At 31.8% G+C, this 25713-nt stretch overlaps 5 protein-coding genes across 9 annotated transcripts; 3 read left to right on the top strand and 2 right to left on the bottom strand.

Moving 5' to 3' along the window:
- Positions 1-282: 282 nt before the first annotated feature.
- LOC106767278 (60S ribosomal protein L31) lies at positions 283-1192 on the top strand. The gene is made up of 3 exons (XM_014652132.2): positions 283-430; positions 522-618; positions 753-1192. The coding sequence occupies exons 2-3, from the start codon at positions 536-538 to the stop codon at positions 1030-1032; spliced, it is 363 nt and encodes a 120-aa protein (XP_014507618.1). The 5' UTR covers positions 283-430; positions 522-535; the 3' UTR covers positions 1033-1192.
- A 2200-nt stretch (positions 1193-3392) lies between these two features.
- On the top strand, positions 3393-6700 carry LOC106767429. Of its 2 annotated transcripts, none has more exons than XM_014652321.2 (7): positions 3393-3569; positions 3693-3754; positions 3862-3945; positions 4609-4663; positions 4924-5020; positions 5914-5964; positions 6052-6700. In XM_014652321.2, exons 1-7 carry the CDS (start codon positions 3476-3478, stop codon positions 6149-6151), a joined length of 543 nt encoding a protein of 180 aa, XP_014507807.1. In that variant the 5' UTR covers positions 3393-3475; the 3' UTR covers positions 6152-6700. The 2 variants fall into 2 exon arrangements, with proteins under 2 accessions (XP_014507807.1, XP_014507806.1); XM_014652320.2 differs by having other exon boundaries at positions 3395-3569; positions 4885-5020.
- A 1169-nt stretch (positions 6701-7869) lies between these two features.
- On the bottom strand, positions 7870-10668 carry LOC106769292 (asparagine--tRNA ligase, cytoplasmic 1). The gene is made up of 6 exons (XM_014654847.2): positions 10051-10668; positions 9155-9748; positions 8748-9004; positions 8527-8656; positions 8365-8423; positions 7870-8240 (listed from the first exon to the last, which is right to left on the bottom strand). Exons 1-6 carry the CDS (start codon positions 10531-10533, stop codon positions 8057-8059), a joined length of 1707 nt encoding a protein of 568 aa, XP_014510333.1. The 5' UTR covers positions 10534-10668; the 3' UTR covers positions 7870-8056.
- A 3879-nt stretch (positions 10669-14547) lies between these two features.
- LOC106769263 (vacuolar protein sorting-associated protein 32 homolog 2) lies at positions 14548-20823 on the top strand. 4 transcript variants are annotated; one of them, XM_022784254.1, is made up of 8 exons: positions 14548-14664; positions 14837-14998; positions 15601-15700; positions 18864-18949; positions 19618-19709; positions 19925-20039; positions 20182-20377; positions 20641-20823. In XM_022784254.1, the coding sequence occupies exons 2-7, from the start codon at positions 14927-14929 to the stop codon at positions 20371-20373; spliced, it is 657 nt and encodes a 218-aa protein (XP_022639975.1). In that variant the 5' UTR covers positions 14548-14664; positions 14837-14926; the 3' UTR covers positions 20374-20377; positions 20641-20823. The 4 variants fall into 4 exon arrangements, with proteins under 4 accessions (XP_022639975.1, XP_014510287.1, XP_022639974.1 ...); XM_014654801.2 differs by having other exon boundaries at positions 20631-20823; XM_022784253.1 differs by having other exon boundaries at positions 20463-20823.
- Positions 20824-21991: 1168 nt separating this feature from the next.
- Positions 21992-23655, bottom strand: LOC106766635 (transcription factor MYB87-like). The gene is made up of 3 exons (XM_014651352.2): positions 23370-23655; positions 23167-23296; positions 21992-22947 (listed from the first exon to the last, which is right to left on the bottom strand). Exons 1-3 carry the CDS (start codon positions 23647-23649, stop codon positions 22461-22463), a joined length of 897 nt encoding a protein of 298 aa, XP_014506838.2. The 5' UTR covers positions 23650-23655; the 3' UTR covers positions 21992-22460.
- Positions 23656-25713: the final 2058 nt, after the last annotated feature.

The raw sequence follows: 25713 nt of genomic DNA, 5'->3' as shown, positions 1-25713 counted from the left end.
TTACCGTAATAAAAAAAATAAAATCATATTAATTAGACTCTTGGCAATAATTTTTATTGGTAGGTCGTTTGTAAATTATTTAAAGAAAATAACCTACCTCTTTATTAAGCTTAAAAAAGAGTTAACATATTAAACAGTTAACCATCAGTAAATTTTAAGTTATTTTACTTGTATTTAACCATCAGTCTCTTAGTAAAAAAAGAAATTAAAAAATTTGAAAAAAAAAAAACTCAAAACAAATATACGTTTTTTCTCACTAAAAAATCTCTCCATGATGAGGCCTGTAGATTGAACCCGTTATTCATAAGAGGCCCATTAGGGTTTGGATTTTATTATTGTATGTGAAATCTCCTATATTTCGTCCTTTTCTTCTGCCTCCGTTTCTTCCTCCTCTCTCAGCATCGCTGCATTTTCCAGAATCTAAAGAAAGGTATGTTGTCTTCTCTGCTCGATTTCCAGTCATAACTGTTTCTATTAACGTTCAGATAGAAGCAAATCCTGAGTATATATTACATGCATAGGTGAGTGAATAACAATGGTGGAGAAAGCCAAGGGTAGGAAAGAGGAGGTCGTCTCTCGAGAGTACACCATCAACCTACACAAACGCTTACATGGCTGGTAATCTCCTTTTTTTCAAACTATGCAACTGTTCTGTAGAACATTTTCTGTTCTCGTTCTTTCTTAAATCGATAATTAATTCATATTTTATGTATTTAATTTTTGTTTCTGATGTTTGTCACAATGATAAACAGCACGTTTAAGAAGAAGGCTCCCAAAGCAATTAAGGAAATAAGGAAGTTTGCGCAGCAGGCGATGGGGACGAATGACGTGAGAGTGGATGTGAAGCTCAACAAGTATGTCTGGAGTCAGGGGATCCGGAGTGTTCCCAGGAGGATTAGGGTTCGCATTGCTCGCAAGAGGAATGATGATGAGGATGCCAAAGAAGAGTTATACTCTCTTGTTACCGTCGTCGAGATCCCCAAGGAGGAGCTTAAAGGTTTGGGTACTAAGGTTATTGATGATGAAGATTAATTATGTACTCGATATATATCTTTTTGTTATAGTTGATTTTGCGGATTTTATATTTATCTTTTAATTTGTTGAGACATTGAGAATATGTAGCCTGATAATATTGATTTTCTGCCTCAGTTTTGATTGCCTTAGAAAAATTAAACATGTTTGAGTTTAGACACACTTTTTCCCTTGCTATGGTGGTTGCTAATAGGATAGTGAAGGGGATAATTTCTGTTTAAAGAACAGGATGTAACAACATTTGAAAAGGGGTTAGCTTGAACCTTTGTGGTAATACATCTAGAAACAGCTGAACTAAGTCTTACTATGAAAAACATTAGCATTTTAGAGTGCTATTGAGCTTGATGAGAAGCTGAAATTGCCGTGATCGGGTTTTGGATCATGGATTTTGGAGTTTCGTTTGAATTCCTCGTAACTGTGTCAAGGAACAACAATCATTATAAACCTAGCTGTCCTAATTGGCATTACCACATTGATGTGGATGAATGCAAAGATAGCTGCAGTTTAATTCTTGTTGTTTCAAACCCATCCTATCTCCCCAGAACAGTGTTGACTAGTGAACATGGTTCTTTCTAAAAAAAACTGGGCTAAATTGAACCGATTATAAGGTGCTATGGAAATAGTTCGGTTTGAACTGAACTGGTTTTCTAAGATGGTTTAGTTTCAATCGAACGGGACTACGAAGAGGATCAGTTAAACTGAATCGGATTGTGAAGTCCTTTATATAGTGGTTTGGTTTGGTTTGAGCCAAGCTGTTTAATTAACAGTTTCGGATTGAGTGGAACTTTTAATCAACCAGTATGGTTCAATACCAATTGTTTTATAACCGGCTCGGTTCAAATCGTTTGACTTTTTTGGGTCTAGTTTGGTCTGCTAATCGGCGTTGTCAGTTTTTATTTCTTGAAGTAACGGAACTGAACACCCTGGTAATAGTATGGATCCAATGTTTTCTGAATCAGTATGATTCGTGTTTTTTTTTCTTCCACATCCCTGATCCCCCATTGAATGTGTGGACATTACTGTGTTTTGTAATGAAGCTAACAGTGCCTTTCATATTCTTATTCTATAAATGTGAAATTTTTAAATATACTAAACTCAAACAAAATGATACACTAATAATTAGAGTTAATAGTTATCGACATTGTCGTAAATTTGATTTTAAGTCTTAAAAAGGTATATTTTTTGTCAGTACTTCTCATAATCATTCCCAAATATTATCATTGAACTCCCTAACTATTATAATGGAATATTCCCTAACTATTATAATGGAATATTTTGAGGTACTTCAATTATACATTCTTATACTTAATTTTAAACTGTAAATAGATTAAAGCGTAAAGAGATAAATGTCGTATTAATAAAATTTGTAATGTATAGCATTAAATGCATTCGGTAACAAATTTGTAATGTTTTGACTTTGTTAATATATCGAATGTATGTGTAAATTATATCAATATTTTATGAGAAAATAACTTTAAAGTTTGACATACTAAAAATAATAGTTATGATAGTTTAATCTTCATTCCTTTCAGAAAATGTATGGCAGTAATTAGATTTTATATACAAAATATTAAAAGGTAAGTTCTGGATATTAATTTTGAAAATTAAATCTATCATAGTTATCGCAGTACCATTTTTTTTAATTAATTTTTCACTGGCCAACATATTTTTACCAAATATTTTGAAGGATTAAAAAAGTGTTAAATAATTATATTTTGAGTACTTACAATTTTTGAAATTATATTTTTAGTAAATTTTGAAATTTTAATGTAACTATAGGAAAAATATTTATTATTATGTTGTTTTTATTTCTCAAATATTTTATATATTTTTATATCATTTTGACATCTTATTGATTCAAGTTGTAATGTTTCATTTTTAACAGTTTCGATCATATATATACATTAAAACTGGCGAAAACAATACACGATATTTAATATAAAATGTTAAATTTTAAACATTTCATTTTAAAATAAAATATTAAATACTAAAAAAATCAAGTACTCGTATATCAAAAACTTGAAATATGCAATTGTTGGAGTGATTAAGTTGATTCTTGATTTTTAACTTTCCCACAAAACAACACTGGTAATTACATATACATTAGTATTTATAAATTAAATCTTTACTCAAAGGAAGAATGAGAAAAAATAGCTTTGTATAATGAATACATTGTAGATGATTTAAACTTTTAATTAGACACGTTTCATTTAAACTTTTATGCTCTCTATTTTTCCCTTATTTTATTTTAAAAAAAATACATGGAAACTTAATTTTCTCCTAGTATAATTTATAAAATAGTAACTGTCTTTGATTTTTTTTAATATTTAATCATATAATAGATTGACGAATAAATATAACGAAATACTTAACAATTAGAACAAGATTTTCCAAGAACCGTTTCAAATCTGCGACGATAGAAAGGAATCGGTAAATTAGAACAATGAAGAAGCTCGCAAGGAAATTTCGCCATTCGGAAGACGGAAACCTCTCTCTTCCGGTGCACGACGGAGACTCTCGACCCTTAGAATCTCATGGTACGATCTTCCTCGACTATTTCTGATTGCGGAAAAATTAAAATTATAAATATTTCATTTTGTTTTATAAATTCGAATTGGGTCATCTAGTTAATTAATGAAGACTTAGATTTTGATGCGCAGAGCAGGAAGAGTTAGTTCGTTCTCTTGAAAGAAGTCAAGCTGAGCAGAGTCGCTTATGGAGGGTACATTCACAACACAATGTTACCTTTATTTCTTGTTAAACACAATTTGATTGAATTCTTTAACTTATTGGACTCCTGCTAACCTGATTTTCTTTTTTATTATATAGATGGTATTCGCAACTTTGTTCTTCTGTTACATCGTGTTTCTTTTGTACTCCATCTTCCATCAGGCTTTAACACCGTGGGAACTGGTATTTTCAAGACTTGTTGCTATATTTTACACCGAAAATTTCCAATTTGTGAATTACTGTCTTCTGGAAGAATCGTTGAAATTAGAAACGGAGACTATATACTGAAGGAGGTTTATTTATATCGTATTTCTCTAGGTTGCTTGTGATTTGAGCATTTCTTTTTTTTTTTTTAACTGGAATGCTGGTGTTATGGGATTTGATAAGCATCTTTTTCTATTTAATTTACGTCTCATGAATTTTTGGATATACATTGTTTGGCTGTGCTTTTGGTGACATATTCAGTCAGAAGTGGATTCTTCGTTGGATAAACTCTGTAAACTTGAAAAGAAGAGATTAAGAAGACAAAAATGAATTAAGCCTTTCCCGTTAGTTAAAAGTAACTTGTACAACTGAGTTTTTTTGCAGAAGTGTACAACTTGATTTTTAAGTTATGAGAAAAGTTCAATTCATTTTACCTTCTTATTTTCTTCCCCTTTTAATGTTTGTGGAAAAATTTATTCAAATAGGAGTTATGTTAAAATCTGACATAGTGGGAAGGCTCTGCATTTTACTCTTTTCCTGATTTGTAACATTGAAGCATTTTAGCTGTTTTTTTTTTTTTCAATCTCATGATAGTTGCCTTTACTGAATATGATATGTCTTTCTTTGTTCTTTGATAAACAGCGGTATCATGCGTATTTCATGGAGGAGATCTACTCATGGACTATTATATCTGCAGGTTCACTTCTCGTATCTGAATTTCTTCTTCCTATTTTAATCAGGAACTGTTTCATTTCGTATTATTCTGTTCTATAAAGTTGTAGATTTTAGTCCCTTTGTGCCCTTATTTGCATTATCTGCTTATACTGATTTGCAACGATAAAATATGATATGTTCTCCACGTATCACAAATTATGTGGATCAATGCTGTGAACTTATTTAATTGAATAACTTTTACAGACTGGGTGGCTGTTTTAGCATGCTTGTTTGCCATCATAGGTCTGCTTCATGAATCAAACCATCGCAGGAGATGGATCAAGTACTCATGGTATACTGGCGTTACCCTGGCAGTTTTCTGGTTATATTACATGTTGAGGTAAAGTTACTTGATAAGCATGATTGTGCATTTGATATATATTCCATACAGGATTCTGCATATTGTTAAATGTAGAAAAGTGAAATGAAATATATTGCAAAACTCTGGGCATTGGTTTTCAGTGTATATTTTCAGTTTGAATTTTCTAGATTCAAGAATCAAGAGGCTATAATTATGGGCCCAAATAGAGTGGGAAAACGATAAAGGAAACTTGTACATTCTACTCAAGTAGTAGTGATATGGAGGACAAAATAAATTTTTATAATTCCTTCATACACATTCTTCAGTTGTTTTTTTCGTCTTTGTTTTGAAATCATACCGATGTGTCAAACCGATATACCAGTAAGTTAACAGGCTCAAATAAACAACAAAACCAGCCTAAAAGAACTGAAAACCGGTCAAAACTGATAAAACCAGTCTAAACCAGTTCAGTTAAAAATATTTAGTAATAAATTATTTTAACTTTGTTCTTAAAACAATATAAAATATTTGGTAATTTCCTTCTATTCTACATATAAGCTTATTATTAATAAATATTTATTAATGTTATTGAAAATTTAATTCAATTATGTTAACATTTTATTTTAATTTTTATATGTATTTTAAATGTTAAGAAGCAACGAAATTATGTTTATTTTAGATTTTAACATCATAGAATTGTGATGTTATATTTTTAATATTATTTTATATATCATTCAATTAATATAACAGTTTTATTAACACTGGTTCGACCCTTTTTTGATAAATGTTTAACCATTAAATTTTAAATCATTAAACCTTAAACCAATACTTTAACCAGTTCAATAATACGTCCGCTTTTAAAATCATAGGTTTTTGCTATCTATAGGTGCTTTCTCAATTCTTCCTGTTTAATAATAATTATTTTTTTGTAGGTTGCCAAAGTTTCGTTGGGATGTAATCTGGCTACCATTTGGTCCTCTTGGGTAGGCCATGCATTCCATGTGTTTTGTTTTGTTTAGTTTTGTGAGCATTAACCCGGTTTAAGTGCATTGCTTCTTACTATGATCCAGAGCATCTGCACTCTGCCTCTATGTGGATCATTTACTAACCGAGTCATCAGAAGAGGTGAGAAAGCTTCGGGGGTACATGTATACCTACAAAGCAAGCTAGAAAGATATCTCTCTAGTAATGGAGATATCTGCATGAGAATCATGACCAGACAAACTAAAGAATATTTTCTATCTATCATATGGATCGGCCCCAAATATAATATCCTTCTTATCAGCAACGGCATGGAACGGTGATGATTTCTTCTGTTGGTTCAGCTACTTTATTGTATTTGCTTTGATTGGATGAAAATCATTGGTGAAGATAGGAACTTTCACCAAATTGGAGATCAGTTAATTAATGGCAGTTAAGGTGACTTTGAAGGTAGTACCGTTTGTTTTTGTGAGGAGTTTTCGATCAGTTTAACATTTACTGCATCAATGGGTAAAGAAAGAACCACATCAGACAATGTTATTCCGTGCATATATTCATTCAATCCTTATGCCCAAAGATAACGGAAGAGTTTGGTGAAAACTTTCATATGCTTATTTCGGGAGCATGATGGTTCTAAGGGAGTGTGTAATTCCTGTTTGCATAGATTTACAAAAGCATTACAGATTGCAGTAAAAACTTTTTCTTTTGGAAAAATTGCATAAGACGTCTATTTTTATAGATTCGTTTTGTTACATCAGTCTAGTTTTCTGTTACTCGTCCCCTTTTTTTGGAAATGATACTTACAAAGGATAGAACTTCAAAAGTTTATTCCTATCACTTGTTATGCATTCCTACCAATTGGAAGAAGAATAGAATTCCCCAAATCTCGTGAAGAAAATTCTTCTGGTAGATCTGAAATATTGTAGTAATTATTTCAATTCATTTATACTTTATTTAATATATTAGTTTCCCCAAAATATTTAGTTTACTTTTAAATTTTACCAAGTGATTATATATTTTACTTTCAGATATTATTTCAAGTTATCAGCTTAAAACTTACTCTTTTTTCATTATGCATCCTCAAATTTTAATAAAATTCACACATTATCAAACAAGTCATATCGATGGGTCGAACTAGGTTTGTGAGTCGGTTCAATTTTTAAAATAATAATTATATTTTAAAAATATCGAATTTAATATTATTTTAATATATTATAATTTATGAAACAAACAACACAACCTAAAAATTAAAATTAGTTTTTTTAATATAATTTAAATTTTAAAAATACATACATAAATATTTTTAAAAGTTATTTATTTTAAAGCAGACTGTAATGGTCTAATTAAGTGGGAATATTTGACTTAGAATATATTTTAACAATATTATCACTAGTGTTTCCGGGAAAAAAAAATCATAAATTACAATATCTTATACTCATTTCTGTAAATTTTATTTTCTTAATTTATATTGAAATTAATTTTAATTTATAAAATGAACTCTTTACTTCTACTTTTTAGTTTATTTATATTGCAATAGTTATTCAAACATATCCATAATATATATGAAGAGAAATATGAAAAATCATGCTAGAATTAGTTATTCACCGAGAAGTTAGACAATTTTAACATTCAGATAATTGTATACTAACAAAAGACAAGTTTTCTAAGACGGATAATCCAGATTAATAAAAATAGCACCCATACATCTAGAAAGAAAATAAAAATAATAAATTTATAAAGTATATGATGTGATGAAAAAAATATGAAAAAAATAATATATATATATATATATATATAGATAATTAAAATGCTATATATAATTTTAATTACTATATTTGTATATTTGTATCTTCTGGCAGAGCCTGATTCACTTCTGACGTAGAATAAAACAAATATAAAGGTGGATGGATAATAAAAAAAATTGAAATAACAGATCAAGACCCAGGATCCTTTAAAAATAAATTAGTTCGGCAAAAAAGAGGAATCTCAAAGACCCACTCGTGTTGTCTGTAACCACAAAAAAAAATAAAAATTAAATGCTATATATAATTACCATTTTTCAACTCAACTACTAGAGCAAGAGAATGAGAAAGATCATAGATCTGCTCTGCCAGGATATCGTGGAAAGGGGATCACATCTCTAATATTTTCCAGGCCCGTTGCAAAGAGAATCATTCTTTCAAAGCCAAGCCCAAATCCCGCATGTTTCACTGTTCCATACCGCCTCAGATCAAGGTACCACTCGTATGGCTCAAGAGGCAAACCCATTTCCTTTATTCTGCAACATAAAAATATAAGTCAAATAACTTCCAATGATATCAATTAACCAAAGGAAAGAAATCAGGAAAACAGTAAACATATTATATATATATATATATATATATATATATATATATATGAACCTTGACTGAATAACATCATAACGCTCTTCTCTTTGGCTTCCACCAATTAGCTCTCCCACCTGAAAAATTGCATTTACTTAAATACATGCTTCTATTATGCCAAAAAACCATCAATATAGCTATCCACCATAAACATGTTCAAAATAAAACACAGAACGCCACCTTTGGTACAAGCACATCCATAGCAGCCACTGTTTTTAAGTCATCATTGAGCCGCATGTAGAATGCTTTGATTTCTTTTGGGTAGTTATAGACAATGACTGGCTTCTGAAATTTTACCTCTGTCAGGAATCTGCATAACACCATTCCATCAAGATGTCACACAACACAAATTAATAAGAACAAGAGCTGGACCAAAAGGCCAAAAAGAGATTACAAAGTACCTTTCATGCTCAGATGCTAAGTCAATACCCCATTTCACTTCATTCTCAAATTTTTTACCATTCTTCACAGCGTCTTCTAGTATTTCCACTGCTTCTGTATACGAAACTCGAATAAAGGGGGTGGAAGCAACCAACTTCAAACGATCAATGCAACCTTTATCAAACTTATCAGCCATAAACTCCATATCCTCAAGGCAGTTGTCAAGTAACCACTGACACAAAAATTTCACATACGCCTCGGCACAATTCATATCATCCTACACATAAAACACAAAAACCATGGACTTTACTGCTTCCAGCACAAAAAATTAAAAACATCAAATCTTATAAAAGCATGTAGAGTAGGCAGCTTTGCACTGGACAAATTAAACAGTTCAGCTTATGAATGAGTTCAAATTTTTATATACCTTCAACTCTGCAAACGCTATCTCAGGTTCTACCATCCAAAACTCAGCCAAATGCCTGGAAGTGTGAGAATTCTCCGCGCGAAAAGTGGGGCCAAAGGTATACACACTGCTAAGTGCACACACATAAGACTCAACTTGAAGCTGACCTGAAACCGTCAAAAAAGCTTGACGTGCAAAGAAATCTTTCCCATAATCCACCTTTCCATCATCCTTCTTAGGAATCCCAGGCTTAAGCTTGGACCTCTCCTCCACCTTAGCCAAACTCTCCTTCGCCTTCTTAAGCTGATCCACAGCAGCACCAATCTCTGGCTTAGTCGCCTTGGCAGCTTTCAACTGAGACACAACATCCCCTTTCTCCTTAACAACCAACCTAGCCGCTTCCACATCTGCCTCCGTAGGAGGCGGATTCTGCAACAACTCCTTCTCCAATCTCTCAGCCTCACTCAGCAAAGTCGTCACCTGAAACATCTCACCCGCACCCTCACAGTCACTCGTCGTAACAATCGGTGTGTGCACGTAAAGAAACCCTTCTTTGTTGAAAAAAGTATGCGTAGCATATGCAAGAGCATTTCTAATTCTAGCCACCGCAGATATCTGCAATCACACACAACACAACATAAGTATAACTACGAAAAGTAATAACAACCAAATCAATTAAGGTTATCTATAACAATTGAGATCTCTTTTTTCTTCAATTTCTCACAATATCCGTCCACAATTTCCCAAACCGAGATACTAAGTAAAGGTTTTTGCCCTCATACAGTCAGAATCCGTGTTATGTCACAAAATCACGATAACACTATAAAACTTCTTGATAGAGTAAGATTATGCCATAATAACTAAATTCATTAACACTTTTAGAATAACAGTTTATGACAAAAAAAGAAGGAAGGTACCGTGTTGGTTCTTGAACGAAGATGAACGAAATCTCTGAGGAACTCAAGAGTGAGTCTCATTTTGGGCAGAGGATATTTGGCGGGATCGACTGGGCCGACGTGGAGGACCTTATAGGCGCGAAGTTCGATCTTCTGTTTAGTGCCGGCGGGAGGAAGCTTGAGGTGGCCGTCGACGACGACGCAAGTTCCAGTGGGTACGAGCTGACCGAGTTCGCCGAGAGAGGCTTCAACGATAACTTGGAGGTTACCGGCACAGCTGCCATCGTTAATTTCGAGGAAGGCGAAGGCGTCTTTGTCGGCTTTCCGACCAGTCTTGACCCAGCCACCGACGCGCGCCTTCCGGCCGGCCAAGCCAGAGCCGCCGTCGGGGCGGGCAATGATGGAGCGGATCGGGACGCGATCCGAGAATTGGGCCTTGGGTACCTCGTCGTCGAGGGTGGTGACTGCGAGTTGGTCCGTCGGAGGAGAAGATGTGTCTGCCATTGCTGCTGACGGCGGCGGAGGAGGAAATGGGTGGCACACTAAGAAGTGCGAATAAAGGTAAACCCTAAATTGGGGTGTGAAATTCTGATGTGTCTACTGTTAAGTCTTTTCTTTTTTATTTTGCAGGTGCTCATGCGAATAATAACTGGACAGGTTTTAGCTTTTACTCATAGTACGATGATGCTTTGTTTGGACGGCTGCAGATCAAAAAAATATTGTTTGAATTAGAAAAATATATATATATTTATTCATTATTAATATTTTTATTTTATTATAACAATATAATTAATTATTAATATTTTAAAGAATAATAATTTTAAGGAGGTATTTGATGATATATATATTAAGAATTAATTTGAATTCATTTTTTAGTCTTGCTTAAAAAACTGATTAATTTATAGTATTTGATATCGAGATAGAAATTATATTTTCAAGTATTAGTTTGACATTTTCAGTCACTTATGTCATCTGCTAATAAGCGTATTAAAAAAAATATCTAAAGTCTGAATTCTAGAAAGATGACATGAAATAAAATACGCTGGGATTTAGGGTATTTTAGTAAATCTACTAGTCTTTTAAACATGAAAAAAACTTTAAACAAATTCTGAAAACTTTGTATGCTGTCGTGCGAGGAAGTATTACATGTTCTTTTGCTTTTATAGTTATAAAAGTTTTCCAAAGATAAATATTTTACATGTTTTTAGTTTCTAAAATTAAACATGGAATTAAAATTTATTTTTATTTTAAATTTTGAGATATTATAAATTTTTTTTTTTAAATTTTTTATTTTTATAAATAAATAGACATAAATTTTTAATTTAATTATGTTATATTTTATTATGTGTTAAACATATTTGATATTAATATTTGAAATATTTATTTTATTTGTCATGTTTTAATTTATATATTAGTCACATTTTTTAATTTAAAAAAACATAATGTAGTTAGTTTGAAATTATTTTATTTATTCATTTTATAAGTTTAAATATTAAAATATAAAAAAAATAAACTACAAAATTATATTTAAATTTTGATAACTAAAAACATATTTAATCTAAAAATAATATATATTTTTAATGTCTTTACTTCAATCAAAACTTATAACGTTTATAAGTTTTCTTTTTACAGTATTACAACTATAAACTATATATTATCAATTTTTAAATATCAAAATTATTAATTTATTTCTTATTGCATACATCAAATTAATGTATGACTATCTAAAGTTTACAGTTTTTCACTATATGTAAATGTAAATGTATCGACTGAACTATCTCAAACTTAGTTTGAATTACGAAAAAAATTATTTATATCGAATAGATAAAATAATTTTTATCATGATTATTAAAAAATATGTACTATTATATAAAGATTATTCTTTAGGTGTCTGTATATATTTTTTAAAATTTATCTCCACGTTTTTAAATTTAAACGACTACTGTAACACCCTTGATAGAATCCAACTTATAATAGGTCAAAGTAAAAAAATTTATAAAACATTCGCATCCAAACATATATTAAAAAAAACGAGGATGCAATTCATAAATATATTATATGTTTTTACACCACATCGAAATAAATATAAATTATCTTTTAAAACAATAAAATACAAACACACCCAAAAATACAACATAAAGAAAACTTGACAAGTTTTATTATCTAGGACTCTTATTCAACTACTTCATTCCAGTATTAAATGCAATATCATCTGTTTAAATATAATCATCTCAAGTGGAAACCACAATCATAACATGCCTGAGTGAATAACTAAAAATATCATAATATATAAAACAAAATATAAACATCATACACACACTACAATAATTCACAACATCATGTTTCGTCATGAAACATATCATTATTATCTAGCCTTTTATATTCCAATATCGTTTCCTTTTATTTTCGTCATCATATGCAACAAACGATTGTCCTTTAATGGACCAATCATTTCCTTGCATTTCGTCAACACAACACGCTCTCGATAACAGTTGATTTGAGTCGTCTTTAACCGCGACATTAGACTTATCTCTCCTAACTCCTCAAGGACTAACGAGTAAAAACAACGATACTACACGTACCGGTGCACTATACTCCGCATGAGCTGTAATCAATGGGTGGGACATTCACCTTCCCACACAAAAGGAAGTGACACTCGAATCTCTGATATCTGACGAGACTAAAATTTGTTAGTGTAATGAAATGTTCACACGTTCGACAAAACTACAAGCGAATAATATAAATTATGTAAACTTCACCGACAAACTTAATTAACCATGCTCAATCACGAACTAATATATGTTCTTAATAAAATGTATCAATCGAACAAAAGTAGGCCAACAAACCAATCGTGCTCAATCACGAACTCTTTAATATTCTCAATAACATGTGTGTGCAAAAGCACTAACCAACAAAATAACTAACAAGGTTTAATACCTCATTAATGAGTCACTCCTTTGTGTTTAATAATTTTAACCCACCACAAAATAAAATTTACTATCTCACCCATGTGGACCCCACGTGGGTCCAAAAAATCCAAAAATGCTAATTGTTCTCATTCTTTCCATTTTCACCTGTTCGTTTCTATTTCCAACTAGCTGATATTCAAACAATTAAATCTCTCTCTCTCTCTCTCTTCAAACTTAACTTAATCACTTTCTCTTCTTTACTTTTGATCTCTACTCATTCATCGTTCTCTTCCAATAGAAGGAAGAGAAATTTTCGTCTTTTGCATCAAAAACTAAGTACTCTTGTGAAATAGGATGCTATCAAATCTGACACTTGCTTACTATTTTGCTCATAACTCTTTGTACAAAAGTCCAAATGAGTTGATTTTTTTTATTGGAAACTAAACTCAAAGACCTTCAATTTGAGTACCTATACGCCTATTGTTTACCTTGGGCAGGGTCTCGAATAAATCGGGAAAGTCACAAAAAGTTTAATTCTAGCTTCTATGTGTTAATCGACTAACACTTATGATAATCAATTAACGTTAAGCGATTGTTAATCACGTTAATCGATTAACACTTTTGTGGATCTCGTGGTGAGAATTTATGGCGGCGTTTTATTGACGTATATATTTGATATATGAATTTCGTATTGAGAGTTATTATATTGCTCTAATAACTATTTAATCTCAAGTAAAAATGGGTATGGTACATGGTAAGAGGTACAAAAGGTCATATAGGCTTTACATGATTAAAGATAGTTGACAAACTAACCTTGTGTGGGATAGTTTGGGTGAACTAGTTCTTCAACCATCACAAATAAATAACTCACTAAAGTCTGTTGATATGAACGTGCTATGAATGTTGATATGAATTATTTATGGATGATAATATTTTTATATTTGTTGTATGATACATTAACTCATAACAATCACATTGAGTAGACAGGAATATAACAATTGATTTAGTGCAAGACAATAATGATGTATTAGTATAGTGTTGTGGTAATGTATAAGTTATGTTTTGAAAAATCTTATCATGGGTGTAATATTATTTTTTAGTTGTATATCACCATTGTGTATATATATTTTTGGTAATGTAGTTATATTTAAGATAACTATAATAAAATTATATATATATATATATAATAATTCTATATTATTAAAATAAGATGTTATATAAAAAATTCCAAAATTATTAACGTAAACTTAAAATATAAAAAGAATAAAATGATACATATTGATAAAAGATAAAATCAGTAAATGATTATGTATTTTAAAACAAAGTTACATAACAGCATAACAGTAAATAAAAAAAAAATATTTAGAAAGATAAAATAAAATATATTAACAAAAATTGGAAATCATCCAAGTACATCATTGTTATATATTGTTATAAATACGAAATAATTCTTTTTTATCTTAACTATAAATAATTAATTATTTTAAAAATATAATTATAAATTCAAAAATTAAAATAATAAAAAAATTATATCAATAACTATAAAATCAACAAAAATATATTTATATAAAAGCAGTTAAAACATCGATCCATAATATATATTAATCAGGGATCACAGTTTGTAACCCACAGTTGTCACCACGTGGAGGAGTCGAGAAAGGGCAGATCAAGTTTCGATTAGTTTCTCCTTCAATTGAATTTGTGAATTTCCTCGATACTCTACAGGGTAGGTGTTCTTGCTAGATCTCCCATTTTTGTTTCTTATCCAACCTAATCTTCATATCTAACCTCAACAAAAATTAAAATAAACCTAATTTTTCAAGAGGTTCGTTCATCTTCACTGTTCTTTCGTTCTTTTTCTATGAATTTGATTTTAGTGAATCCTTTTGCTGTTCCAGGGAGATCGAGTTGCGAATAGTCTTTAGAGTTCCATTTATTTTCCTATTGGACGAGCAAGGTATCGTTGTTTCGACATCTCTTAATCAACCATGTTTACCCGAATTTTTGGTAAACCTAAACAAGAAGCCAATACTCTAACGACTCTGGACAAATTAAACGAGGTAAATTGGATTTTGATGTCCCAATTGGGAGATTTTTCTTTTCTTTTTTTCAACCGAAAGAATTGTGCATAGTCGATGAATTTGAGTTTCATATATTTATAATGTGAAATATTATTAGTTTTTATCATTTTCCACGAAGTTTAAATGATAAGCCACGTTCTCGTCTTTGGAAGTTGGAATTATTACAAAACGAATTCCTGAATATTGTGGATGTTCCCATATGTCAATTCTTAGCTATTTACAATTTGGAGGAATAGCAAATTTTATTTTACTCTCTGTCTCGTCCCTTTTATAATGGTTTTCTCCAGGTAGTGTTAAGGAAATCGCTTGATGTTAACTAAGCGAATAAACTGCATATGTTCACATCATTGTCGCGATACTGCCTCAGTAGCCAAGTTCTGCTTTTATTATCTATTTTGTCCTCATTCAAACCCGTCCAGCAATTTGCATGTATTCTGAAATTCTATTTTTTTCTGGTTCTATAACGTTGCATAGTTTTTCTAGACGTCCTTTGATCTAGAAAAGGATCAATTTGTGAATTACTTTGCTGTTTGAGGAAACTTTTTTCTCATTTTGAGTGCTTTGTTCCTTGAATGCTGCAGACACTTGAAATGTTAGAGAAAAAAGAGAAAGTACTCCTTAAAAAGGCCGCAGCAGAAGTTGAAAGGGCCAAAGAGTTCACCAGAGCAAAGAATAAAAGGGGTATGTAGCAAAACTCATTTATGCTTGTTATCGAGAATACATGCAATGCCTCCCCACTCCACTTATGTTTGTGCTACTACTGAGGTTTTGAATGCATGCATTAGTAAAAAATTATCATGATAGTTTCATAGAAAAAACGATGTCAAGCTTCTCAACAAAACTTGTGGTCTCATTTGTTTTGACATCTGCGTGGTGGTAGTTGGAATGAACAGAAAGTTCTGATAAAAGTTCTGTAGGTACTTTAGAATGTGAAAAGCCAGTCCACTCTATGATTGGATGATCCCTTATAATTTGAATGACACACTACCTTCAGAGGAAATGACTACTCCATTCCACCAAGATTGATTAGATTTACTTTTACTCCAATTATTTTGTTATCGTGATCTTTTATTATTACTGCCACCACTGATGGACACCATTTTCACATCTACTGCTATCATTGAACTATTAATTTACGTTATATTCTCTCACAATATGGACTCAGAGTCTAACTCTGTCCCTATAAAACTAGTTTGTAAGGTGTAGACTTCCTAATATAAGCATGGTGGTTATTAGTATTATATGATATATAATACAATATGTTGGGTCAATATGATTTGAGCAGCTGGGATAAGAATTGGTGAATACAGTTTGATATGATTCAAGCTGTTGGGAACACAAATGGATGAGCGAATTATGTTTGTGCTTGAATCACGAGTTGCAGGAATTGGACCAGATTCCCAATCTGGAGAAGAATCACACAGTTATGTTAGGCCTCAAATTGAAGAAAAGATTGCCAGAGTGGACAAATCTCATTGCAATGAATTCTAACTTATTTTCTGGTCATGGCTGTGTTAGCAACCAACGTTTCCAAGGAAAGAAGCTATGGAATTCACAACCCAGTAGAATTTATTAAGCACTACTTAGGCCATATATCTTATCGAATAGTAGACATCCTAGTGGCTTCACACTGTGGTGCTTTGTTAGCCCCACTGTAGGTAGCCTTTTCTAAAATACTGTTTGTGACCTATGGTTGATTGCAACTAAAGCAACTTTCCAATGCACCTATCACAATCAGGACCATGGGCCTGGAGAGTGTCAATGCAGGTTTCTCAACAAGGGATTTAAGATAGACTCTGACTTATAATTTTAGTTTCTCTCCAAACCAATTTGGAAGAAGAGGGCTGCCCGAGCCTTATAAACACTTCATTACAGAAGCTAAAATACAGAAAGCTACTTACAATCATATACTCTATTACACCCCCTCTAACTCAAGGTGAGAGCCGTGAGCATGCCTGAGTTTGTCTCTTAGAGTACAGAGCTGTGCCTTCAAAAAGGCTTGTCTCGGATTTCAGCCACCAGCTCTTGAACAGGAACATATTCAGAATGAATGACTCACTGAACAAAGAAAATATGCAAAGCTGAGAAACGGATACTGGAATTAGACTCTCTGTCACCCATGTCAAATACCCCAAATCAGACATGCAATCTGAGAGGCAGCTGAGCAGGGCAAGGTTGAAGAACAAGGCCAAAATCAGTTGCACCTTGATGATATTGAAGGATCTGTTTAACAACTGTCCAGTGAGGTTACAAACTCGATTTGACAAACCTTGTTGACAGCATACCCAATCTCAAGTCTGATAATATAAATATATTGCAGGGCCGCTACTGCCAACCATTGATTTGTGGAATCCAGGGTCCTCTGAGTAATCTGACCTGTAGCGACACAATTTTAGATGCACAGTCAGTAGGCTAGTAATGACGTTAACAGTTGTCATGGTGAGAATGGTGAATAAGTAAAGAGATTTGGTTGCCATGTGTACGACTTTAAAAGCTCTGGTACTGTTCAGAAATCAGAGAGTTTCAGATTTGGCAGAAAGGTGTATTAATAAACATAGAGATCAGATAGTAACTGCTTGTAACAGAATTGTAGTGTTGTATAGCATGCTTAAGTAACTGGAGAGCTGTCAGTTAACTTACCTATTTCTTACTGCAGAAGCTAAAATAGATTGAGCTAACATGCAATCATATACTCTATTAGTGTGCAATTTGAAAATATAGTATTAGGAAAACTGCAATCACACTATGATTTTGACAAGTCGGAATACACCCATTAACTAGAAAAAGTAGTAATTAAAAACTTAAACATCGAGCCACAATGCATTAAACACCAAGCTTGGTCAAGGTTATCAAAATTGAGTTTCAATGTTGTATTCAAAGGGGGTGTAATGAAAATAATAAGATTTATCTGAAATGCAGCACTATATACATGTTCGTATGTGTGTATCTATTTATATGAATAAAATTACAAGGATTTATACCAACTCATAAGAGCACACAGCAAATCAGCCATTTTCCTTGACAACAAAACAGATCATGCAGCAAAGAAAGGGGGAACAAATGAAAAGTGAGATCATGCCTCAAATAGAGAAAAGCCTGAGAAGAGAACCAAAGAAAAATCAAACCAAAAAGATAGGGGCCAAATAGAAGAGTGAGGAAAGAACCAGAAAGGATCATTAGTGCGAGGGAAGAACCAGAGGAGTGTAAAAGGATGGCAGCAGAGGTGAGTTGAGGGTTGTGCCAACACAACAATTTAGGAATCAAACAAAATGATAAGGTCTCTTTCAAAAGGTTTCTATGACCTCCCCCTCATCCAGATTGTTTGCTGCTGCAACCTCATTTTTTTCAAGTGTGGCAATCTGACAATTTCACTATTTGGAGCCATGATACGGCATGAGCCAACCATAGAATCCTTTTCAGTGGATGTGCATGGCAGTTGGGAAGTCCTATTTGTTGTAGGCAATTTCGATACAATTAGCTTAGTGACAAATGAGAGGCACAGGCCAGATTAATTTTAAAAAATAATAAAGGAAATTATTTTATCAATAAATGTTTTGTTCAACTTTTTGTAATAAAATAAAAAATAAAAATAAAAAAAATCAGAAATGCAGTTGATAAGCTGGAGTGTGTAACTCCCCTAGATGCATCATGTTTACCCCAATACTCTTGCCATTTGTATCACCACTTCTCACTGAACTTACATTGATAAGCTTGTATGCATTTTTTTCTGAAAATAAAATTATGTCCTCACGTATGATTTCTTTAAAATGCGAGCCAATTCACCCATCAATGGTGTATTAATCCATTATGACTTTTTTTTCTTTTTAATTTCTGCTTTATGCAGCGGCGATACAGTGTTTGAAGAGGAAGAGGCTATATGAACAGCAAATAGAACAGCTTGGAAATTTTCAGCTGCGTATTCATGACCAGGTGTGAATGCACTTTAAATTCAGTAGCTGCAACAAATGTTTTTGAAACTACAGCCCGTGAATAGTCATTTGAATCATTAAAGAAAAAGTTGTAGGCAGAAAGGTGTAAAGATTATTACTATTATTACTATTATTATTATTATTATTATTATTATTATTATTATATTAATAAGAATTAATTTTAACAGAGTATACGAATATTAGCATACTTTTATAAAAATACATGAAAATATACTAGTGTCATTGAATAGGTAAAAGGGATGGAAGAAGTGAAACGTCTGGTAATAAATAGAGTTAAACTCATTGAATTTCAAGCTCTTGCTTGTCTCTCATCTCACAAATTAGGAAAAGAATAAGTCAGTTTTGGTCTTAAAATTGGAACTGAATAATCAATATGATGTAAAATAGTTTCTAACTTTTTCAAAAGAAAGTAGAAGGGTCTCGTTCAATCAGTTATGCGAACCATGCATGACTAGTTCACACGGGTCAGCTTGTTCAAGACTGGTATTTCCTTTTTTTTGTCTGTTTTTTGAAATCTTATTGGTTGTATTAGTTACTGGTTTTTTCTCTCAAAGAGAGTCCGTCCACACTAGTTCTAACAATTTTGGGTATGATAATGTTTCAGTGCATGGAGTATCATTTATATTTTCTGCTGACAATGTGTTACAGATGATAATGTTGGAAGGTGCCAAGGCTACCACTGAAACAGTTGATGCATTGAGAACTGGTGCAGCTGCTATGAAGGCTATGCAAAAAGCAACGTACGTATATTTGTAATTTCATTCTTGATATATACTCTTCCATGTTTTTCATCTTTGTTTTTTTAGGATTGTTTCTAAAACCTGACAAGTCTACTGTATTTTTTGCAATATGTAAAATCTCCATGCTTGTAACAGAGATGTCTTATTTAGTGCATCCATCTAATTTAATGGGCTTCTGTTTGTGACATTGTTGAATTGCGGTATTTATTTTTCAGGAATATTGATGATGTTGACAAGACCATGGATGAGATCAACGAACAGACAGAGAACATGAAACAAATTCAGGAAGCATTGTCTACTCCAATTGGTGCAGCTGCTGATTTTGACGAGGTCATTTGCTCTAATTTTAATTTTATATGCATTTGTACTCTTTGCAACCGAGAAATCATCTGTTTAGTTGTTGAGCGTAGTTATAATGTATTTTGTCACATGTGAGGAGCATTCTAAAATCTGAATTTCTTTTCCATATCAGGATGAATTGGAAGCAGAACTTGAAGAGCTGGAGGGTGCTGAATTGGAAGAGCAGCTTCTTCAGCCTGCAACTACAGCTCCAGCAGCTCCGGTGCATGTTCCAGCTGGGAGACAATCCACTCGCCCTGCATCATCAAAGCCCACTGCTGAGGAAGATGAGTTGGCAGCTCTGCAGGCTGAGATGGCACTTTGAGCAGGTCCCTTTCTCAGCTGCGTCACTATTAATTTATGCTGTATTCATTAATCTGTTTTAGTTTGGTTGGTGTTGCAATTAATGTGCAGTTGAATGGTTTGTGTGTGCACCAGTTCGATATCAACCTTTGCACAGCTGAGTTCACTTGTATAATCATAGTTTGGAATGAATTGTCTAAAGTTGCTTCTCAGGAAAAGTTTGAAAATCTTAATTTACGCATTTCTTATTGATTTTGCTGCTGGCTTTGATTAAGCCAGAACTTTGCAGGCATTTACGTGCATGATCTTGTAAAAACAGTGACACGGAGAATTCTGCTCCCTCTCATACTTGCTTATCTATGAACTTATTAAGCAGACCAGAAATGTATATAAAGGTTATTAAATTCAATAGCCTTTCAAAACTTCTACTTTCTCCTGGGATGTGTCACCCTATTCAATATCGTGTTCTACACAACGTTGAAAACACTGCTTTATATGGTTGTTAAATGCTTGATGCATTCGTTATATTTTTATTGAAATATTATTATTAGTTGATCATATTACATTTTTAAAAATTTTTATATTCTAACTATTTTTATAATTAATTTAATTAATTATACATATCATATTTAATATTTAATATAATACATAAAACTTTGATATGCAAAAGACTGAGTCCACAAGGATACAAGATATTTGAATAAAAATGCTAAACATTTAAAATAATAGAAAAAACATAAATTCAAATATGATTTGTAAGCATGCTAATTAGGTAGTCAAATTAACTTTGAACAATTCAAACTTTAAATATTTTTTCAAAAAAAATTGAAACAATTACCTTTTATTGGCCAAAAATACATTATTTTTCACGAAGTTCACCTTATAAGATATGAACATTGTTGGTTTTTTTTATTAGAACTGAATATTATTTTCCTAGCCGTATCTGTTATGTTTGCACATCTTTTTCAACTTAATATCTATGAAATATAACCTTTAGCCTTGACAATAAGAGAAATACTTATTATTTTAAGAAAAAAAGCCTAAGTTGAACCATAAATGGTGTTTAACACAGGATAAACTAAAATTATTATATTTATAAACTAGTATTTCATAGAAAATACATCGTTGTTTTTATGTCGAATAATCATAACTTAAAAATGATTAATTTCTTTATCAGTATATTTGCACATCTTGTACTTCAATTTAAATATCCAAAAAGTAGTAGTTTCTATCTAAAATACACATTTGAAATGAAAACAATCTTAAACTGGAAATTAACTTGAAAATTTTCCACAAAACAACTCAAAATCGTACCGAATATGGTTCAATTTCATTTCATAAGTTCCCAAACTAATATCTTTTGGTAATTTTCAATGTGGTATAATGCGAGGGACTAAATTGTGGAGCCTGAATAATAGCAAAAATTCACCAACAGTAAAAAGAAAAAAAGTGGTCAGCACAGTTTTATGTGATTATTCATTGAAAACCTTCCCAGTAAAAGGATGTGTTTCTTTATACATGCGTAGGTAAGTGTAAAAAAATCATTAATAATTAGTTTTTACTCATCACTCCAATGTTTATTCAATGATGGATTTATGTATGCAATCAACAAACTGCACATGCAAAACTATAATCTTCCGACTGAAAAAACAACAAAACACAGCAACTTTTGCAGTAAACGACTAAACGTAAAGCTTATGTGAAAGAAATCACGTAGGCTTCTTTTTCACAACAACTTTATATGTGATAATGGCGAAAGAGACAGACTATCACGATTCATCTATGTAGTTATTGTTATTGTCAGATGGGGACCCCTCGTTTTGTTTCTTTCTAAGCTTAGAAATTCCTCAACACAACGCAACTTTCATGTCCACTGCCATCCCATTCACATTCATCAACATTTTTCAATCAAAAAGTAATAAAAGATGTAGAGTTCTTCACTGAAAATCTGCATAATTTCTTACACACCTAACTACTTTAATCAAATTCAAATCACAATCCACATTTGAAGGGTATATAATCACTAGCACTCATTAATACCATATAATATATGAAATCAATATCCTTTTTCTTTCTGAAATGGTGCTGTTGTTTGGAGAGATCCTTTGGTTAGCCAAATGATGGGGCAATTTCGCTGGAAACAAACCCATTACTAAGCAAGAGATCTTCGTACACAAAATCAAGCAAAAGGGCTTCATTTTCACCTTCAATATCGTCATCATAGCCAAACCATTGAGTCTGGTTTTCCTGTTTCGCAAGGGATGTTGAGTTTGAAACGACTGAGACTTCATTGGATAATGGTACACTACAACTGCTGCCAAGACCAGAGACATTAGATCCTAAAGGCAATGGTGAAGGAACTGGAATGTGTGTCCGCTCCAAACCCAAAACACGAGGCTCGGCTGAGTTCTCATGATCGAAGACACGGTTTTCAGCTCGAGACTGAGGAGTAGTGGAAGTTGTGAACTGTGGACAAACAGTATCGACAGTGGCATTGGTGTTTGTTACCAAAAACTTTTTCTTTAACTTAGCGTTCCAATGGTTTTTCACATCGTTGTCTGTTCTCCCAGGTAACTGAGCCGCAATAAGAGACCACCTAACCCCAAAAACCACAGCATATGTTCACTTGGTGATATGAACAAGCAAAACAAAACATTGTAAAACATGTTAACCTAGATTGGTGTTTTAATATACATCACGATCACACCCTTAGGAAACTGAAGGTTTTAGCACTATTGATAGAGTTAGTTTTAAACTCATGAGTGCCAAAGAATCAATCTTGTCTTAGTTATAAACAAAGAATGAATGAACTTGCCTGCTTCCGATGGTTGAATAAAGGTTGAAGATAACTTGGTCTTCCTCATCGGTGAAACCTCCATGCTTGATATGAGGTCTGAGATAGTTCAACCATCTCAGACGACAACTCTTCCCACACCGCTTTAGGCCTAAGAAAAGAGAAATAAAAAATTGAAAGAGAAGTGGAAGAAAAAGGAAAGAGATATATATATAGATATAAACCTGCTTTTTGTGGGAGAGTAATCCAATTGCCACCAGTGCCATGCTTCTTGAGATAGTTTTTGAGGGTTTCATCTTCTTCGGGAGACCAAGGACCCCTTTTGACATTAGCTTTGTCACAACATGGAGCTCTTCCCATGGCTCTCAAGTCAGAAAAGATTTGAAAGTGAACAAGACAACACTGAATATGGAGAGTGGTATATATTATAGAAAATGGAAGGTTTGAAAAGTTTGACTTTGTCTGACTGACAGACACACACACATACTGATAGAGCTGTTTCATTTGTTTCCTTTTTCCTTTGTGTGATTTGTTTTGTTTTACTTGTTGCTGTTGTGTCCTAACTCATACCAGTTTGCTCAGTGTTTCTAACCTATGGAGCTTCTTATCTTATGAAACAAGGCAAAGACTCAGTCAATGACTGTAATGGAATGCAACAAAAAGTACTTCTTTTCTCTCTCTCCCTCAATTTTATCATATCTCATCATCCATTTACCACTGTAAACATTACAAACATCAAAGGGATTTCAAAGATATCATGTTTTAGCTTTTGAATCAGCAGTTTACTTGCTTGGAATTAGGTCTAGAGAAATATTTTGTATTATATGAATACTGTGATTGGTTGAAAACGACAACGTTAATTATGAAATTCATACAGACAAAATCATATATATCATATGTTTTAACGATTGAAATTTCAAAGTTATGTGAGTAAAAGGACGTGTGGAATTGGGTCTTAGCACATGCCATGCAGTTCGAGAGATTATTAATTGGACAGTGATATTTTAACAATTCTTTTTTAATAATTTTTTTACAACAGAACATGTGTCACAATTTTATTAGTTTGTTTGAATTTATTCTAAAAAATATTTAAAATGGACTAATCGTAAGTGTTATCAAAAAATTATCAAAAAAAAGTTGTTAAAAACACTTTTACGTTGTTAATTTTCCTTCATGTTTGTTTGCAGGCTATTATCATCTCTGACAAATTTGGCTCTATGGTGTTCTAGTCTGTACTATAACATTATCATCAAAACACTGACTATGTCACAGACACACCAACCTTTTCAACAACTTTCATTTCATATTAATCTAAAACAAATCTAAATTTTAAACACCATTATAATCTCTAATACTCTATTTACTCACTTTATTTATTATTAATTTACAACCATAGAGAAATTTAAACACCAATTGTTCACTCAATATCTTTCTTGTTCGTATCGAAGATGTATATAAAATATTGTATAATTAAAATTTTGTACAATTTTCTTTTTAAAAAACGCTTCGAAGAAGAAAGAAAAATGTATTTAAACTCTCTTAAATTTTAAGTTTTGATTATTTTAAAATTACTTATTCCAAAAAACATTATTTTAAAATGTAAAAAAAAAACTTTATCTAAACGCTATGTACAAACCATTATTTGTGTCTAAAACATATTTACTTTAGAACAAGACTGTTTATTAAATACAACATCTCTAATTTACAAATTTTGAAAAAAGAAAGTATTGTTTATACGATAAAATGTTATATTTATTTATACAGTTAAAATTATTAAAGATAAGAATAAGGTGAAATAGAGAATTATTGATGTCGTTCTGAATATAAACATCAGAAGTATTGAATTATTTATTTCCCAGCACATGGCTGTCAAAACATGAACAGTTTGTAAATGTAGTTCTTAGTAGCAAGGAGTGATCTTCATCTAATCCACATAAATTTATGATTTTTCATTTCAATTTAATGTAATAATTAAGTAAAAGTCCATGTAATCACACAAATCCTCTGTCCAAAAGTATAGAAAAAGCTACAATATTAAAAAAAAAAAACTACGATTAAACATATAGATCATTTTAGGAAAAATGCTTCATCTTCCTCAACACATTGTTAATTTAATATTTAAATTTTAAAATAATTCAACCTTTAAATGTAAAATGAGTTGAAAACTGAGAAGTTGAAATTAAAAACAGAGCAGATACTTAAAAATTAGTGGCTGATATGTTGAAGTTGTTAAATTGACTTATTAAATTATGAGTAGTAAAATTACAAGTTAAAGCAGTTCATATATATAAATGATAGAATTGGATACACATATATAATTTGGTATTTAAACTTTAATTACACATAAACTATACTTTGAGAGTATTTTTAATTTGAATTTTTAATTTATAATTAATTTCAAACTATTATAATATTTTTTCATAGTTAAATAATTTATTACTTTTATTTGTTATATATTTTTACATCGAGTTTACTTTTAGTATTATATTATATCTCAGTACTTCTATATCAATTAAAAATCAATAAAAATTACACGTTTTTATCATAAACAATGTAACATTTTCGTTA

Source organism: Vigna radiata, chromosome 7 (genome assembly GCF_000741045.1).
Source record: "Vigna radiata var. radiata cultivar VC1973A chromosome 7, Vradiata_ver6, whole genome shotgun sequence".
Lineage (NCBI taxonomy): Eukaryota > Viridiplantae > Streptophyta > Magnoliopsida > Fabales > Fabaceae > Vigna > Vigna radiata.
Note: the sequence above shows the minus strand (reverse complement) of the source record. Positions and strands in the feature narration are given on the sequence as shown.

What these genes read in the sequence shown, in the direction of transcription:
- LOC106767278 (XM_014652132.2), top strand. Translation starts at nt 536, where the DNA reads ATGGTGGAGAAAGCCAAGGGTAGGAAAGAGGAGGTCGTCTCTCGAGAG. An exon ending in CACAAACGCTTACATGGCTG is followed by an intron (nt 619 to 752) that starts GTAATCTCCTTT and finishes AATGATAAACAG; the next exon opens with CACGTTTAAGAAGAAGGCTC.
- LOC106767429 (XM_014652320.2), top strand. Translation starts at nt 3,476, where the DNA reads ATGAAGAAGCTCGCAAGGAAATTTCGCCATTCGGAAGACGGAAACCTC. An exon ending in AGCAGAGTCGCTTATGGAGG is followed by an intron (nt 3,755 to 3,861) that starts GTACATTCACAA and finishes TTTATTATATAG; the next exon opens with ATGGTATTCGCAACTTTGTT. An exon ending in ATGGACTATTATATCTGCAG is followed by an intron (nt 4,664 to 4,884) that starts GTTCACTTCTCG and finishes TAACTTTTACAG; the next exon opens with ACTGGGTGGCTGTTTTAGCA.
- LOC106769292 (XM_014654847.2), bottom strand. Translation starts at nt 10,533, where the DNA reads ATGGCAGACACATCTTCTCCTCCGACGGACCAACTCGCAGTCACCACC. An exon ending in TGGATGTGCTTGTACCAAAG is followed by an intron (nt 8,424 to 8,526) that starts GTGGCGTTCTGT and finishes GCAATTTTTCAG; the next exon opens with GTGGGAGAGCTAATTGGTGG. An exon ending in TATGATGTTATTCAGTCAAG is followed by an intron (nt 8,241 to 8,364) that starts GTTCATATATAT and finishes TTTATGTTGCAG; the next exon opens with AATAAAGGAAATGGGTTTGC.
- LOC106769263 (XM_022784254.1), top strand. Translation starts at nt 14,927, where the DNA reads ATGTTTACCCGAATTTTTGGTAAACCTAAACAAGAAGCCAATACTCTA. An exon ending in AGCTGCGTATTCATGACCAG is followed by an intron (nt 18,950 to 19,617) that starts GTGTGAATGCAC and finishes AATGTGTTACAG; the next exon opens with ATGATAATGTTGGAAGGTGC. An exon ending in AAGGCTATGCAAAAAGCAAC is followed by an intron (nt 19,710 to 19,924) that starts GTACGTATATTT and finishes TTTATTTTTCAG; the next exon opens with GAATATTGATGATGTTGACA.
- LOC106766635 (XM_014651352.2), bottom strand. Translation starts at nt 23,649, where the DNA reads ATGAAACAGCTCTATCAGTATGTGTGTGTGTCTGTCAGTCAGACAAAG. An exon ending in TACTCTCCCACAAAAAGCAG is followed by an intron (nt 23,297 to 23,369) that starts GTTTATATCTAT and finishes CTCTTTTCTTAG; the next exon opens with GCCTAAAGCGGTGTGGGAAG. An exon ending in TATTCAACCATCGGAAGCAG is followed by an intron (nt 22,948 to 23,166) that starts GCAAGTTCATTC and finishes TTTTGGGGTTAG; the next exon opens with GTGGTCTCTTATTGCGGCTC.